At 40.5% G+C, this 13,953-nt stretch overlaps 1 protein-coding gene across 4 annotated transcripts in view; it reads right to left on the reverse strand.

Annotated features, from left to right (window-relative positions):
- FCHSD2 (FCH and double SH3 domains 2) overlaps nucleotides 1-13,953 on the reverse strand; it is a 177,274-nt gene that overhangs the window by 18,263 nt on the left and 145,058 nt on the right. For all 4 annotated transcript variants that reach the window (XM_089513034.1, XM_089513033.1, XM_089513036.1 and 1 more), the window contains 2 exons: nucleotides 10,229-10,345; nucleotides 7,218-7,322 (listed from right to left, as the gene is read on the reverse strand). In XM_089513034.1, coding sequence (XP_089369160.1) covers nucleotides 7,218-7,322; nucleotides 10,229-10,345 — 222 coding nt within the window. The remainder of the gene's footprint in view (nucleotides 1-7,217; nucleotides 7,323-10,228; nucleotides 10,346-13,953) is intronic.

The raw sequence follows: 13,953 nt of genomic DNA on the forward strand, positions 1-13,953 counted from the left end.
GCTGGAGGACCAACCAATGCCTATAGGTATTTTCTGTAGGAACTACTGGAATTCTCCAGCACAATGCTATGGTCATCCTCTGGCAGAGTTGCACTGGAGGACCTAAAGATTCCTAGAGAGAACATATTAATCAAAACTGCAAATAATCAAATCTCCAATGGTCAAAGCCACAAATGTGGAGGGCCGACTATAATTCCATTTTCATGTGTTTTACAATGTTGCAAACCACCCTGTGAGGGCAGCATAGCACACCTGGAAAGGTAAGTTCCAAACAATAAACATCAGCACACAGGCTTCAGGTATGCTATTCATTGCAGAACAGCTTTGCAATGTTTCCTTCTCTTCCAAAAATAGTGACAACTCTTTCGATGTGATGGTCTGAACATTGGCACGACTCCTGTGAGACCTCCAGTAATGGATAAATGTTCCATGGGAAGCCGCTCTCATAGCAACATGCCCTTGTATCAAGGGGGAAAATGTTTCCCATTTCACTGACCCCAATTTGAAAGATGGGACAAGCATATATTTTGAAAAGGAACAACCACCCAGAAAGCTTTGAAATGCACTAATAAAAAAAAAGGAAAGAAAGTTACAGTTAGATTAATGATTGGAAAAGAAGTTACAGGGGAACAAGAGTTCAGTGCAGGTTTTCTGTGGGAAAAGAGCAAGGCTGCTGAACCAGGAAAAGATTTGGGTGTGTAGCCCTCCATGCAGTGCTGCTTATCACCGAATCATCAGATTAATGATTCAAGATAGGCCACAGATGATGACCCTTGCAGGCAAACCTTTCAAAGGCAAAGAGAAGAAACCAGTACTCTCTCATGCTACGGTGCACACACAAATATCGACACTCTATTTGCTTTCAAGCTTAGTAAAATGCAAGAGACTCAATCAAAGACAGGAAGAGAAAATAAGCCGCTGATCAGATGCTACTGCATGCAAATCTAGACCTCTGCGCTACATTAAGAGCTGCACCATTAACCCAGACTCCTTTGCCTTTTTCCATGGGTGCCAAACATTCTCCGCTGGATGAAATGGCACATGAAATGGTAGAAAACAATAAAAACACCATATAAACACAGTTTAAAGTCCTTAGGAAACACATGATTGGTATAGAAAAACACCAATGGGGATACAGCCGGTCCTTCATATCCACAGATTCTTTATTCATGGATTCAATTATCCATGGCTTGAAAATAGTCAAAAAAGACATAAATTCTAAAAAGCAAACCTTGACTTTGCCATAAGGGACACCATTTTACTATGCCACTGCATTTAATGGGACTTGAGAGTATCCAGAGATTTTGGTATCCACGCAGGGTCCTGGAAACAAGCCCCAGTGGATACCAAGGGATTGTGAATTGTTCCTCTACAGCATCCAGAGGACGCATATTTTCAGCAATTTAAAACATAATTCTGGCAGGTTAAAAAAAAAAGGCCATTAGCTACAAGGGAACATTTTAATAAAAGTATTTGGCAAAAGCCACAATCCAGCAGAGAAGCCCTTCATGTATATCACGAGGAAAGGAACTCCAGAGCATGGAAGACATTTAGAAAGAATTTAGAGAGAAAACCATGTCTTGTGTTCCCAGCAGCACAAGCCGGCTGAATTGAAGGAATACTGCTATAACCGGAGATGTGGAAGAGTGGGTAGGAACAGCCTGCCACAGGTACTCCCTTGCAAATTCATTGGACCAAAGCTAATTAGAGCCATTAAAGGAATGTTACATCACCTGGAGTTGGCTGACAAGCAGTCATTGATATCATGCCTGCCCAGTGGCTCATCCCCATTAGCCAGCAAGCGCCAGGGGAAACGTGAAATATATATATTACACAGAAATGCTTTTAATTGTCCTTGCCTGTTAAGTCTCTGCATCACAAGTTTCCAAAGATGCACCCCAAATAAGAAGCTGGTTGTCGAGCAAGATCAGATAATCAGGCTCAAAGAAAGACTGCTATTGACTACTTTTACATCAGTGTTATAGTGAATACACAATATTACTTGGAGACTAACCTTCCTACACCAATTTTCACAGTCAGAGTTGGAAATTTATTGTTACCACTAGCACATCTGAGTCAGTTAGTAATACTATTCTTCAGTTTAGCTTGAGTAATCTACAGAGCAAAACCCAGATCTTTTAAGAGGATGGAAGGAAAAACAGTAACAGGTTCCTGAAAATCACTTCCCAAAACCAAGACCAAAGAGTCTCACTTTGGTCTATCAAGAGAGCACCGTTTAAGATCCATTACTCTCAGACTGCAATCCTATGTATGCTTATCTGAGAGAGAGTTCCATCAAACACATTGGAACTTGCTTCCAAATAAACAGACAGAAGATTGTTCTTGGCAGTGACTTTTGGCTAAGGAACTGCACATGCCAAATGCTTCATTAGAACAAAATTAAGGGTTTTTTTAAAAAAAAGAAAAAGATGAAGACTTTTAAATTGATTTGAATTATTTGTGGGTTTCCTTTTTGTATATGTAATATGGAGACATTTTATAAACAAGGTTAAGACTGGATGGCCCTTAGGGATCTCTTCCAATTTGGGACTCTACGATTCTATGAAAATATGTGAATTTTTATAATTTTAATAAAAAATAAGATGGAAAGAGGAGAAAAAAATGAGCTTCTTGGGTCTTTGAGGAAAGGGGCAGAATATTCCTGTTTCGTCTGACTTTTCAACTGTCTAAACTTGAAGATTACTTTTGGCTCTTCACATTTACAGCATGGATTTGATTAATATGTTGTCTTTAGGAATCCCTAGGTTCTCCAGTGTGACTCTGTTGTCAACTCCCGCCAAAAGCCATGCTGAAGGAGCTAGACATTCTTAGACAGAACGCTTCTCTAGGCATTAGCAAGTCCTCCAGTGTGATTCTATGACCAGCTTCTGGCTGATGTTGACCACAGAGTTGCCCTGAAAGATCTAGAGATTCCTAGAGAGGTGTTCTCTCAGGTTAAAACAATAGTTTTGTGTGTGTGTGTGTGTGTGTGTGTGTGTGTGTGTGTGTGGTTTCCACACTTTCACAGGGGTCCTATGCCCCAAACCCCAGCAAATGTGAAGGATCCATTGTATTAGCTGTGCTGGAATGCTATCATCCTTTTATACTTTTTAGATGTTATAATTGTTTTAAAAATATTTCTTTTGTTTGCTTTGAGCACACACATAAAAAGCTAAAATGCTTCAAATAGAAGAAACCCCACAAAAGTACTTAATTTATATGAACTGTACATATCAGTGAACAGATGAGCGAATACATGTTTCTGAGCTACTTAAAGAATTAAGGATGTTCTGGTTGTTGTTTTTTTCGAGGAGTTTTCATAAAAGCAACAGTATTATGGCAACAGTGAAATCCAACATCTAATTTTAGGCATGTGTGCACATGAACATAATTTACTGGTACTATGACTCATTTCAACATTCCTAGGATAAGATTTACTGGCAGAAAAATAACCTCTGAAAATATTATTCTATTAAATTGGAATTTTAGCTATATATCTGCATAAACATTATTTTACACTTTATGGGAGGCAGTATATTTTATTTTTGTCTAAGCAATTTTGTGTAGACAAATTAGTGGATTATTTTTTAAAAGCATAACATTAAGCAGTGTGGTTTTGTAAGTGCAGTAGGCTTTTGTAATTTTACAGCAATTTCCATGTATAAATAAGTACCCATTCCACCTTTTAAAAGGCAACTCCAGAAAAAATTGGTGCAAACCCATTTGTCATAATAACACAAACATAGGGTTTCATAATGATGTACATTTCCCATTAAAGGGAGGCAAACTCTGCCAAAATTAAAACAACGAAGAGCTTTCATAGAAACCACAATCTACAACAGAAATGTTCGAGATGTTCCCCTTGGAACTTCAGGATGAGTGACCCTTATCCTAAATGTTTGGAATGTGTTTTGGATTTTGTCAGATTTTGGAATATTTGCATATGCATAATACACTATTTTGGAGATGGGACACAAGTCTAAACATGAATTTATGCTCTGTGTACATCTTGCACATGTAGCCTGAAGATAATTTTATACACAGCATTTTTATATTTTGTCCACTCAGCCACCAGAAAGCAAAAGTGTCACTGTATCAGACAACCATGTGGACGATTTTGGAATGTTTTGGATTATCTAATCAATGGCCCAGAGGCACTATGCCCACTGACTGCACACCCACTACTGAGGACCAGGGATGGTTTTAAGCTCTCTTCATGCTTCAGTTGGCAACTCTTAGAAACAGGAGAAGGAAAAAGATGTCTCTTGAGTTTGACTCAGCAGGGCTCTTATACTTTTACTCAGAGCAAAAATATACATCTGATACTTTCCTATTTCTATGTTTTCTGCTCTAAAGCACCTGACAGCCGCAGATGTCTCAGTTATTTTTGCAAATGCAATGGCATTTTCTCACTGATTTCCTTATTTTCTCCCCTAACACAGAGAGGGATTAATTTAGAGTCTCTCACCCTTACTATGTGACAAGAACTAGACAAAATTAGCACTTAAATATAGAGTCTCACACTGAGATGCAGCAGAATACATGCCAAGTGTACAAGATTCAATGGACTGAGGTAAGGGATCAGTCTTCAAATTAAAATTGTTATTGGTAAAATAGAGGCCTGGTTCAGATGAACTTGGACTGTGTGTACATGGGGAATGGGAACAGAACGTACCTGTTCACCTGTCGTGTCTGCTTTGTTAGAATCCATACAGTATGGGTAAACACAGAGTGTAGTCTTCAAGCTGTATATCACTCCCCCAGACTTATTTTCAGCCCACCATTGCCAAAAAAGCTGAATTTTGATGCACATTTAGATTTTTTTTCTTGCTGCTGCCACCATGGCATAGCTTCTCTTCCAAGGGTCCCAGGCAGGGATATAATATTTATGATGGGGGTGCATGGCTAATCCAAATTATACTGTCATATTTTATATGCAAATGTTATTTTCATATTTGGATATTCAATGGTCCCAAATGCAGTACAGGAACATTTGATGGCTAGAGCAGTTGTGATTCTGCTTCTCTACTGTTTGCAGGCTCTGCACTTTTCTAAGACAGACCATATCATGACTTAAGATAAAGTAAAAAATCCCGGTCCAGGGTTTACGGTTGCCAGAAGTTGGTCAAATGGCCAAAGAAATTTAAAATGGTAAAGTGGCCACTATAATCTAGCAGGCACCTAATAATGATAGAAGTCCTCATTTGAGGGTTTTATTTACATTGCTTGCATTAAAGAATGCTGCAGATTTTAAATTCAAAGCAAGTTATGTTGATAAACCAATGACTTGTGCATTCATTTTGGTTTCAAGTCTACTGTTCAAATGAATAAACAAGAGCATTTCTTCTATAGTGAGATGTTTAAATTGTATTCATAACTGGCACTCATTAAACTCACTCTAGCCCCACTTCATCAGCTGAATCTGTTTCTGCAGCAAGAGATTAATATTGCTTCTTGTTGTGTTATGTACCCTGAAGTCAATTCTGTGTTACAGAACACCCCCCCACCAGTTTTGGCCAGATTTATTGAGAGGAGGTTACCACTGTCTTCTTCTTAGACCGAGAGAGTGTGACTTGCCCTAGATCACCAAGCATGTTTCTGGGCTGATAAGGGATTCAAACCCTGGTTTTTGGCAGTTCTAGTCCAACACTCAAACTGTTATACCATTATGGATTAGGGCTCTTGGAGATAAGAATTCAAATCTCCTCTTGGCCATGGAAACCTAACAGGTGACCCTGAGCAAGTCCCACTCTCTCAGCCTGAGAGGAAGACAAATCTCTTCTGAAGAAACTCACCACGAAAACCCTAGGTTAGGGTCTATATAAGTTACCAACATGATAGTTCTATTCTAATGGTAGTGGAATAACCATGCCTATGAAAAGTGGAATTTTGTCAGGAAATTATTTGGTACCAAAGTGCCCAGACCAGTTGTCAAGGAAGGAGAAGGGAATTCACAAAAAAAGCAGGAAGAACTTAAAAGAGAAACAGAGGAGACAAAGCCGCTGGGTTGTCTTAAATGTGAGAAACTTCTATCGCTCATAATGCTTTCCCATATAGCCATTTAGAGATCACGTATTTGATTTCTGAACATCACTTCTTCAGCTGCTTGAGCAATAAAACAAATGCTAGGGAAACAGACACAATGTGGAGTACCAGCTAATAGTGGTTTCAAAATCAGGACTGAGACATGGAAAATGCATGCTAGCTTTTTATTCTCTTAATTTTTAACTGGAAGAGAGATGCACACAAGCCTTTAAATATTCTCCCAAGCCCACACCAAGGTTTTTGGGGAGTCAGTATTATACTGGCTTTGAAAAAGTTAAAAGGAAAAGAAAACAAAAGGAATATGTTAAACACAGCAGAAGAGCCCTGTGACTTATTTCAGTGGCAAATCACTGATTCTGGGTGCTTCTTTGTTGTTGTGTGCCCTCAAGTCATTTCAGACTTATGCCAAACCTGTCATGGAGTTTTCGTGGCAAACTGTGTTCAGAGGACACTTGCCATTGCCTTCCCCTGAGGCTGAGAGCATGTGACTCATCGAAGGTCACCCAGTGAGTTTTCATGGGCAAGTTTGGAATTGAACCCTGGTGTCCACAGTCATAGTCGAACACTCAGACCACTATACCATGCTGGCTGGAGACTTCTAGGAGAGAAAATTCATCCTTCTTTTGCCAGAAAAGGGAGTCTGGATGGGAGTCAGGCCAGAAAAACAGGCTTGGGGGATTTGTGTTAGCCTTAGGACTGCACTTCACCCACTCCTCCAATTCCTTTGTGTTGTAGCTGCTATGTTTGATGTAGCTGCTATGTTTGACTGTCAAAACTACCTAGAAGATATCAGTATTAAGCAGCAGCATAGCTAATTTTCACTTTCTGGACTGCTGTAATCATGGCAGCTAATTTAGCCAAGAAATGCTGTAATCAGTTCCTGCTGTGGCCAACCAGTTTCTCAACTTGGTGCCCATAGATCTTTACTGCTAGTCAAAAAATAACAATACTTTTTAAAAAAATTATTCCTTGCCTCTTATAGTCCCCTATTTATTCCACACATCAAGGTAAAACAGACCTTGTAAACCATTTTAAAAGTAGCCACGCACAGTGCAAAACAAACACCTTTGCTTTTTAGCTCCATCACAGATGCATAATGATCCCACAGTTGCTATAATCTGTGTGACTGACCTGAACAGTCAGATATAATGCCAGAACTAGATTTTTCTTACCTCAGCTTTGCGGATGTTCTCTCTGGTTTCATCTATTTTCTGTTCTAGTTCGACTCGGCTCTGTTCAGACACTGTAGGCCCATGGCATTCCAATTCCTCAAGAGTCTGTCATACAGGAGGAAAAATATTTGGTGCGCTTAAAACACTGTTCATTGAGTGCAATACTCTGCAATTACCTTTGCATCCGGAAGGAATTCAGAGCCTTCCACTAACTCCTTGAACACTTACTGATAAACCACCATCCTGATTTACAGTTATAGTCACAAACAGGAAGAGAAACAGAAGTATGCCCCCTCCCATGTCCATCCCTTGCTCTCTAGACCAGTTATTCTCAAACTCTGGCCTTCTAGGTATTTTAGATTCTGGTTCCCAGAATCCCAGGCCGTTGTCCAAGATAGCTGAGATTTCTGGGAGCTGAAATCCAAAACCCTAGAGGACCAGAGACTGGGAATCATTGCCCTAGACCAGGGGTAGGCAACCTTTTTGAGCCAGGGGCCGGGTTGCTGTCCCTCAGACAACTGGGGGGGCCCAAAGCCAAAAAATAAATAATTAAATAAATTTTTTTAAAAATTAATTAAATAAATAAACCAGGACAAATGTAGGACAAAATTTTCAAATGGAGGATACTTTTTATAAAAAAAATGGAGGTCACTAAAAAAATTTGCTGATTTTTTTTAAAAAATGTTAATGTAAATGCATGTTTCGGAGGCTTCTATAGACAATTGCCCCCCTTGCCCGGCGCTTGCCCCCCCTTGCCCGCCTCCTCCTGATAGGCCAAAGGCCCCACGCCCTCATGCGAGAGGCCAAAGGCTCCGGTGGCAATCGGCAGCAGGACCAGGCGGGGGCCGGTCCCAAGGCCTTGCCAGGCCACATCCGGCCCATGGGCCGCAGGTTGCCTACCCCTGCCCTAGACGTATTGCTGCTGTCATCCAGATCATTTCAGAGCTGTAGAACTCAGGATTCTGTCACTACAGTTCTAGTCACCTCATTCTGTGGATGGGGGCTTGTAGTCGATGCAAGCTTTCCCATTTGTTACAGTCATGTGCCTTCAAGTTTTCTCCAACTTGTGACATCCTAGGGTTTTCTTGCCCAGATTTATTCAAAGGAGGTTTGCTTTCCACTGAGGCTGAGGGAGTATGGGTGGGTTTCCATGGCTGAGTGGGGAGTCAAATCCTGGTCTCTTGCTGTCCTACTCCTACACTCAAACCACTATACCATGCTGGCTCAAGCATTCCTCTACTCCCAATTCCAACTATTGAAAAACAACCAAGAACACGTTCTGATTTCTCATGCTTTTAGAGACTGCTTTCCAGATGGCTGTACACTTGCCCCTGTTTGATCAAATAGTTTGTTTCCCTTTGAAAGAATAAAAAAAAGGATTGGACTTAAGGGAATGAAGAGTTTTTCCTCCCTTAGGGGAGAAAGACTGGATAAAATGGGAGGGAGAACTTTCTTCTTTGATAATTCCACTAAAATACAGTTGCTTAGATGATGAACTGTCTGAGCTTGCTTCTCAAACCATGCAAAGAGGAAAATACAAATACAGATCTCAACTGTTTAGGTTTTGAAAACTTTCACCAGAATCTTTAATCAGGTGTGATTTCTACTACCAAGCCTGATTCGTTTCTCTGAAACACCAATGGCTAGGTATTTAATTTTGGGAAAGAAGTGAGTCTTTGTGTTCAGTTAAATATAGACAGGGGACAGGCCATGTTTATGCTTCAGAGAAACATGAAGCAGAGCATGGTGTACTTTTTGAACAGGGTCCCATCCAAAAGGGTTTTCAAAAAGTCACTCCCCTGCTGCTTGTACATAAGACTTAGGGAGCTGGATAGATTTAGCCTGGAGAAGAGACTGTAAAGAGGTGATATGATAGCCCTGTTTAAGTATTTGAAGGGATGTCATATTGAGGAGGGAGCAAGCTTGCGTTTTTTGCTGCTCCAGAGAATAGGATCCGGAACAATGAATACAAGCTATAGGAAACAAAATTTCCACCTCAACATTAGGAAGAACTTCCTGACAGTAAGAGCTGTTAGACAATGAAACACAATCCCTCAGAGTGTGGTAGAGTCTCCTTCTTTGGAGCTTTGTAAACTGAGATTGGATAGCCATCTGTCGGGGGTACTTTGATTGTGAGTTTCTGCAAGGCAGGCGTTTGGACTGGATGGCCCTTGTGGCCTCTTTCAACTCTATGATTCTATTAATTCTTTACACACGTGAAAAGAAGTGCTGGACTGTAGCCTGGCATAAACAGGAAGCAGAAATCCACATGAACATAAACATGAAGCAAAGTAGACTGGTAACACCTAATAGATGAGGTGCAGATAAGAGAGCTAAGGGCGACACAGGCTAGCGACTAGGAGCAGCCTCTGGTCGCTCCAATCACAATTGGGGTATGATAGGCCCAGGACTGCATGGCCCACTCTCAAAGCTGGCCACTGCCAGGGTCCCAAATCGGCTGCCAGCAGGTGTGGGTTTTTAATGTTCCTTTTGCTGGCAGCTTTGGGCTGCCTTAGGTGACCTTGGAGCAGCTTCTGGTCACTTCGAAAGCATGCATCATCTGCACACCATGCCCCCAAAGCGGATAAAAGCTGCTACTTTTGGCCCATCTGTTTTGGGCCTAAATCTCAGAGTGATTTCATTTGAAACACATTGGGCTGACCTTAAGAACAACATGATCTCTTTTTCAACACACTGAAACTATGGACAATACTGAACTACACTGTTATAGTGCTATTATTTTGCTTTAATTGCTATGGCTGCCTCCTGTGGCATTTTAGGGTTGGTAGTTTAGTGACGCCTAAGAGCTCTCTGGATGAGGATTCTAAATGTTCTTCTCGAATCTGCAATTCCCAGAATTCCACTGGATGCAGCTCTAGCCATAAAAGTGGAATTACAGCACTGTAACAATGTAGTGCAGCACCTTTTCTGCACCTCTTCTTAAAGTAAGCAACTAGAGGACCTCATGCACCTTTCCCTTACAGCTGGTTTTCCTTTTATTTTCAACTCACCCGTTGACTATGAATAATGTTCTTGTGTTCCCTTGCCACACGAGTGGCCCATTTTCGGGCTTCCTTGTTCAGACTGTGCTCTTCTGTTGTCCCAGTCTCAGATTCCAACTGTCGACTCTGAAACACACAAAAATGAAGACAGTGAAGGGGTGGGATTGCTTCAACTTCATCCTCTACCTGTGATTGTTATAGAAACACCTGACAAGGATTTGTGGGGGTTTTGTGCTCACTTGTAAGTCATCTGCAAAAGGGCTTTCCCTGTGTTCTTGTTTTATGATACTGAGCAAAACAAGACCATTTCAAACTTAGAAAAAGCCCTGCTGTTTATCTATGAGCTTTCTGATTGGGGTTGAGGAGAGGGCATCTTTACTCCCCCTCCCCCCCAAAAAAACTTTTTAACTTTCTTAAGTGGCTATATTCTTGAACATGGATTCTTAAACTGTATTTTAACTGAATTTTTCAAAAGGTCTTAGTTTTACAACCAGCCATAAATTGGTAAACATTTGAATGTCAAAAACAAGACAGGATTTCATAGAGATGTTGCATACTTACCAAGCTAGCTCATGCATTTTCCCAGAACAAAAGAAAGATGTTGCTCCCCAGCCCGCAACCCAATAAATACCAGCAACTGAGAAGCACATGCAATGGTCTGTCTGCGTGTGGCTCATTACAGAATGGTTCTTGCATCATGATTCCAGTCACAGGAACAGTATAGCAATGGACCTGTGATAGGTCAACCATGTTTTGCAAATGATAATCAAAGGCAAGAGCAGGAATGCTTTTGGTTGAACTGTATGATAATAGGGTATATATTTAACACCAGGTTCATTTCAGAAAAATGAAAGGATATTCAGAAGAAAAGCAACCATATAAAAGCACAAGGAAATGAAAACTGTTTTGTTTTATAATGGCAAGATTTTTCAGGTAAAGACAAATAAAAAGGCAATCCTTGTTATCTCCCTGGCCATATTATTTTAGCAAGCATCTGGGTTGCTGTCAGTCCAATTTTGCTAGAGTGTATTATTTCAAAATATTCACACATCCCATGGACAAGTAAAGTTTAATTGCCTCCTGGACAACCTGGGGGATGCAGGCCCTTTGATACATCCAGGCTTCCTTGTTTGCTGGGGAGAACATTTTCCTCCTGGCAAAGCTGCTGTTTAACACAAGGCCCCAGGCTCCATCCCCCTGCGGCCTGCTACATATTAGAGTTCTGACAGGTCTTGAAAGCAATCCTCCCACCCCTTCCCATGGGCTATGTCCTTGTATAGGTTCCAGTCCCACCAACTGGATTCCAGCAGAGATGTGTGTTTGCAGAAACAGCACCAGTGTTTAGTACTGGATCTCGGTTCCAACTCATTCCAAGAGGAGGAAAACAAATCCTCCCCTATTTTGGCCTGAAAGGGCAAATAAAAGAGTCCAAAAAGTGGTTCTAATTATAGATTCGCTTTCCGCCTTGAGACTCTCAGCTTGGTTTACAGTGAAATCACTGCAAATTGCTTTTTTGAAAAAGACACCTCTGTCCTTTAAAGCAAAACTCAACACTCAACTACATGAACAGTGAAATGCCTCCCTGTAGCATATCTTTATATGAACTGTCTGAAAAGTAGGTAGCTTCTAACAGTGGGTGAACAACTGCCCCAAAAGAGATGGGGAGGGAGAGATGGGCAAGTATTATGCCACAGAACATGATGTCAAATGCCCATAACTTGGGTTATGATATGCAGAGGGATCCTTCAGTGATGTAGGAGGCCAGAAATTGTGTTGGAGCAGTTAAGCAGAATTCTAGACTGGGGGAAATAATGTTAGGACTTAAGATAAAATATTACTTTGAGATCTCAAGTGCAACCATGAGTGGCAGGCAGCTTGGCTTCTTGACAGGACCACCAAACAGATGAAGCATTGATAAGCTGATTGGTTGAAAGAAATACAGATAATGGCCTAACATTCCTAAGTAGCAAACAAGGTGGTATATATGTGATAAGGCTGCATGCTTCAGGCAAAGAATTGTATCTGCAAGTAATTTTGGAAAGAAACATTCCCTAGCAGCTAGTTCCCTGACACCTTCCTTTTTGACACTTAGGGATGTCTTTTGATATGGAGGAGTATTGCATCTTATCAGTCTTCACCTACAGTCTGAAGTGGTACAACTCAGATGCAGACTAGGCACCTCATCCTCTGCTGGTGAGAAGGAGGAGACAGGATAGGTTTCAGAGAGTTTAGGCGTTCACCAACAGATTCTTGGTACAGGAAATATTTTAGAGAAGGGCAGAAAAATTAAGTAAATATCTAGTCCTGAAATAACCCAGGATACATTCCAGAGGCTTAGCATGGAACTTGGAAGATTTGTTCTTAAGAAAATTCATTTTTTCTCTTGGTGTTCCTCAGCTTGGTCTACTTGGCAGGATTGCTGTGAGAGTGAAGTGGAGTAAAACCTATGTATGCTGCCTCAAGCCCACTGGAGCTACATATATGTGTAACTAATAAATACATAAAATAAATATTTTCTCAGAAATTTTTAAGTATTTGAGAAGGGAACTGCCTGCATAACTAAAAACATGGACTCCCATTAAAGTTGTAAAACTGTAAAGTCTAACAGATGATTATAAAAACTCCAGATAGTTATCAATAGAAATGAGCATTTACAAAATGCCAACCACAGCACAGAAATGCAACAAAAACCATTTGAGCCACCATTTTGGAAAAGACATGATGTCAAGTTTCTATGTAATTCTCTGCTGCAAGACTCTCACTGCTGACAGGAAGAGAATATGCATGATTTATGATTCACAAAATCCTGCCTTTTAAAAAGGCAGTTAAATTTAGTGCCCAGCATGTTTATTTTCATTTTGAAACTAATTTTTTAATGGTTTAGCTCTTTAAAAAAAAAAGCTCATGGGACACTTGCTGTTACTTAAATGTCTTTAAAAACACTGTTGGATAATGTATTCTTCCATTAAACAGCACAGAGTGAAAACTTGCACAAAGACTACCAACAATTGCTCACTCTGTGTAGACAAGCCAACTATCGCAGCAGCTGTGGTAGAATTGCCCACTTCGCGCATGCAATGCACTGATGTTTAAATAGAAGCAAAAGAAAGGTTCTTGTTAAAACATCCCCAGTGCTGAGGCAAGAGCAGGGGGTAAGAGAAGCATCTTTGAAAGAGTCTTGGCACATATCTACGGGTTCCTTGATTGTCTGAGGACGGCTGGGAAAAAAAGTCTCTTGATGGTGTTTGCAGCCCTGTTGGTCCCACAGAATGGAGTGACTCATGCCCTCAAACAAAAACCTGGCTTTGTTAATATGACTATTCCCCCCCCCCCCCTTATCTATTCACCTTCCAAAAGGAAGTACAAGTAGGAAAATGGCAGTTAGGTTTTTAAGTTTTCTGCCATGTTTTTCAAAGGCTTAGATTAGGAATCTTCAACCATTTCGGACCTATTATTATTATTATTATTATTATTATTATTATTATTATATCCCACCCTTTCCCAAGAACTGGTTTGTATGCCACCTTAAGAAACACACTACAACTAAAAAACTTCTCAATACAATAGTTAAAAGTTAACACCATTAGAAAGTAATTAAAATACAGACTAAAATAGAAAACCCCTCCACATTAAAAAAAAAAAAAAAAAGCTCTATATACCATCCCCAAATGCCTCCTTAAATAAAAACATTTTCACCGGCTGGTGGAAAAGGAACAGAGAAGGGGCCAATTGGG

This window comes from Sceloporus occidentalis, unplaced genomic scaffold, assembly GCF_023333645.1.
Source record: "Sceloporus occidentalis isolate IW3139 unplaced genomic scaffold, rSceOcc1.0.p SCAF_2, whole genome shotgun sequence".
NCBI lineage: Eukaryota > Metazoa > Chordata > Lepidosauria > Squamata > Phrynosomatidae > Sceloporus > Sceloporus occidentalis.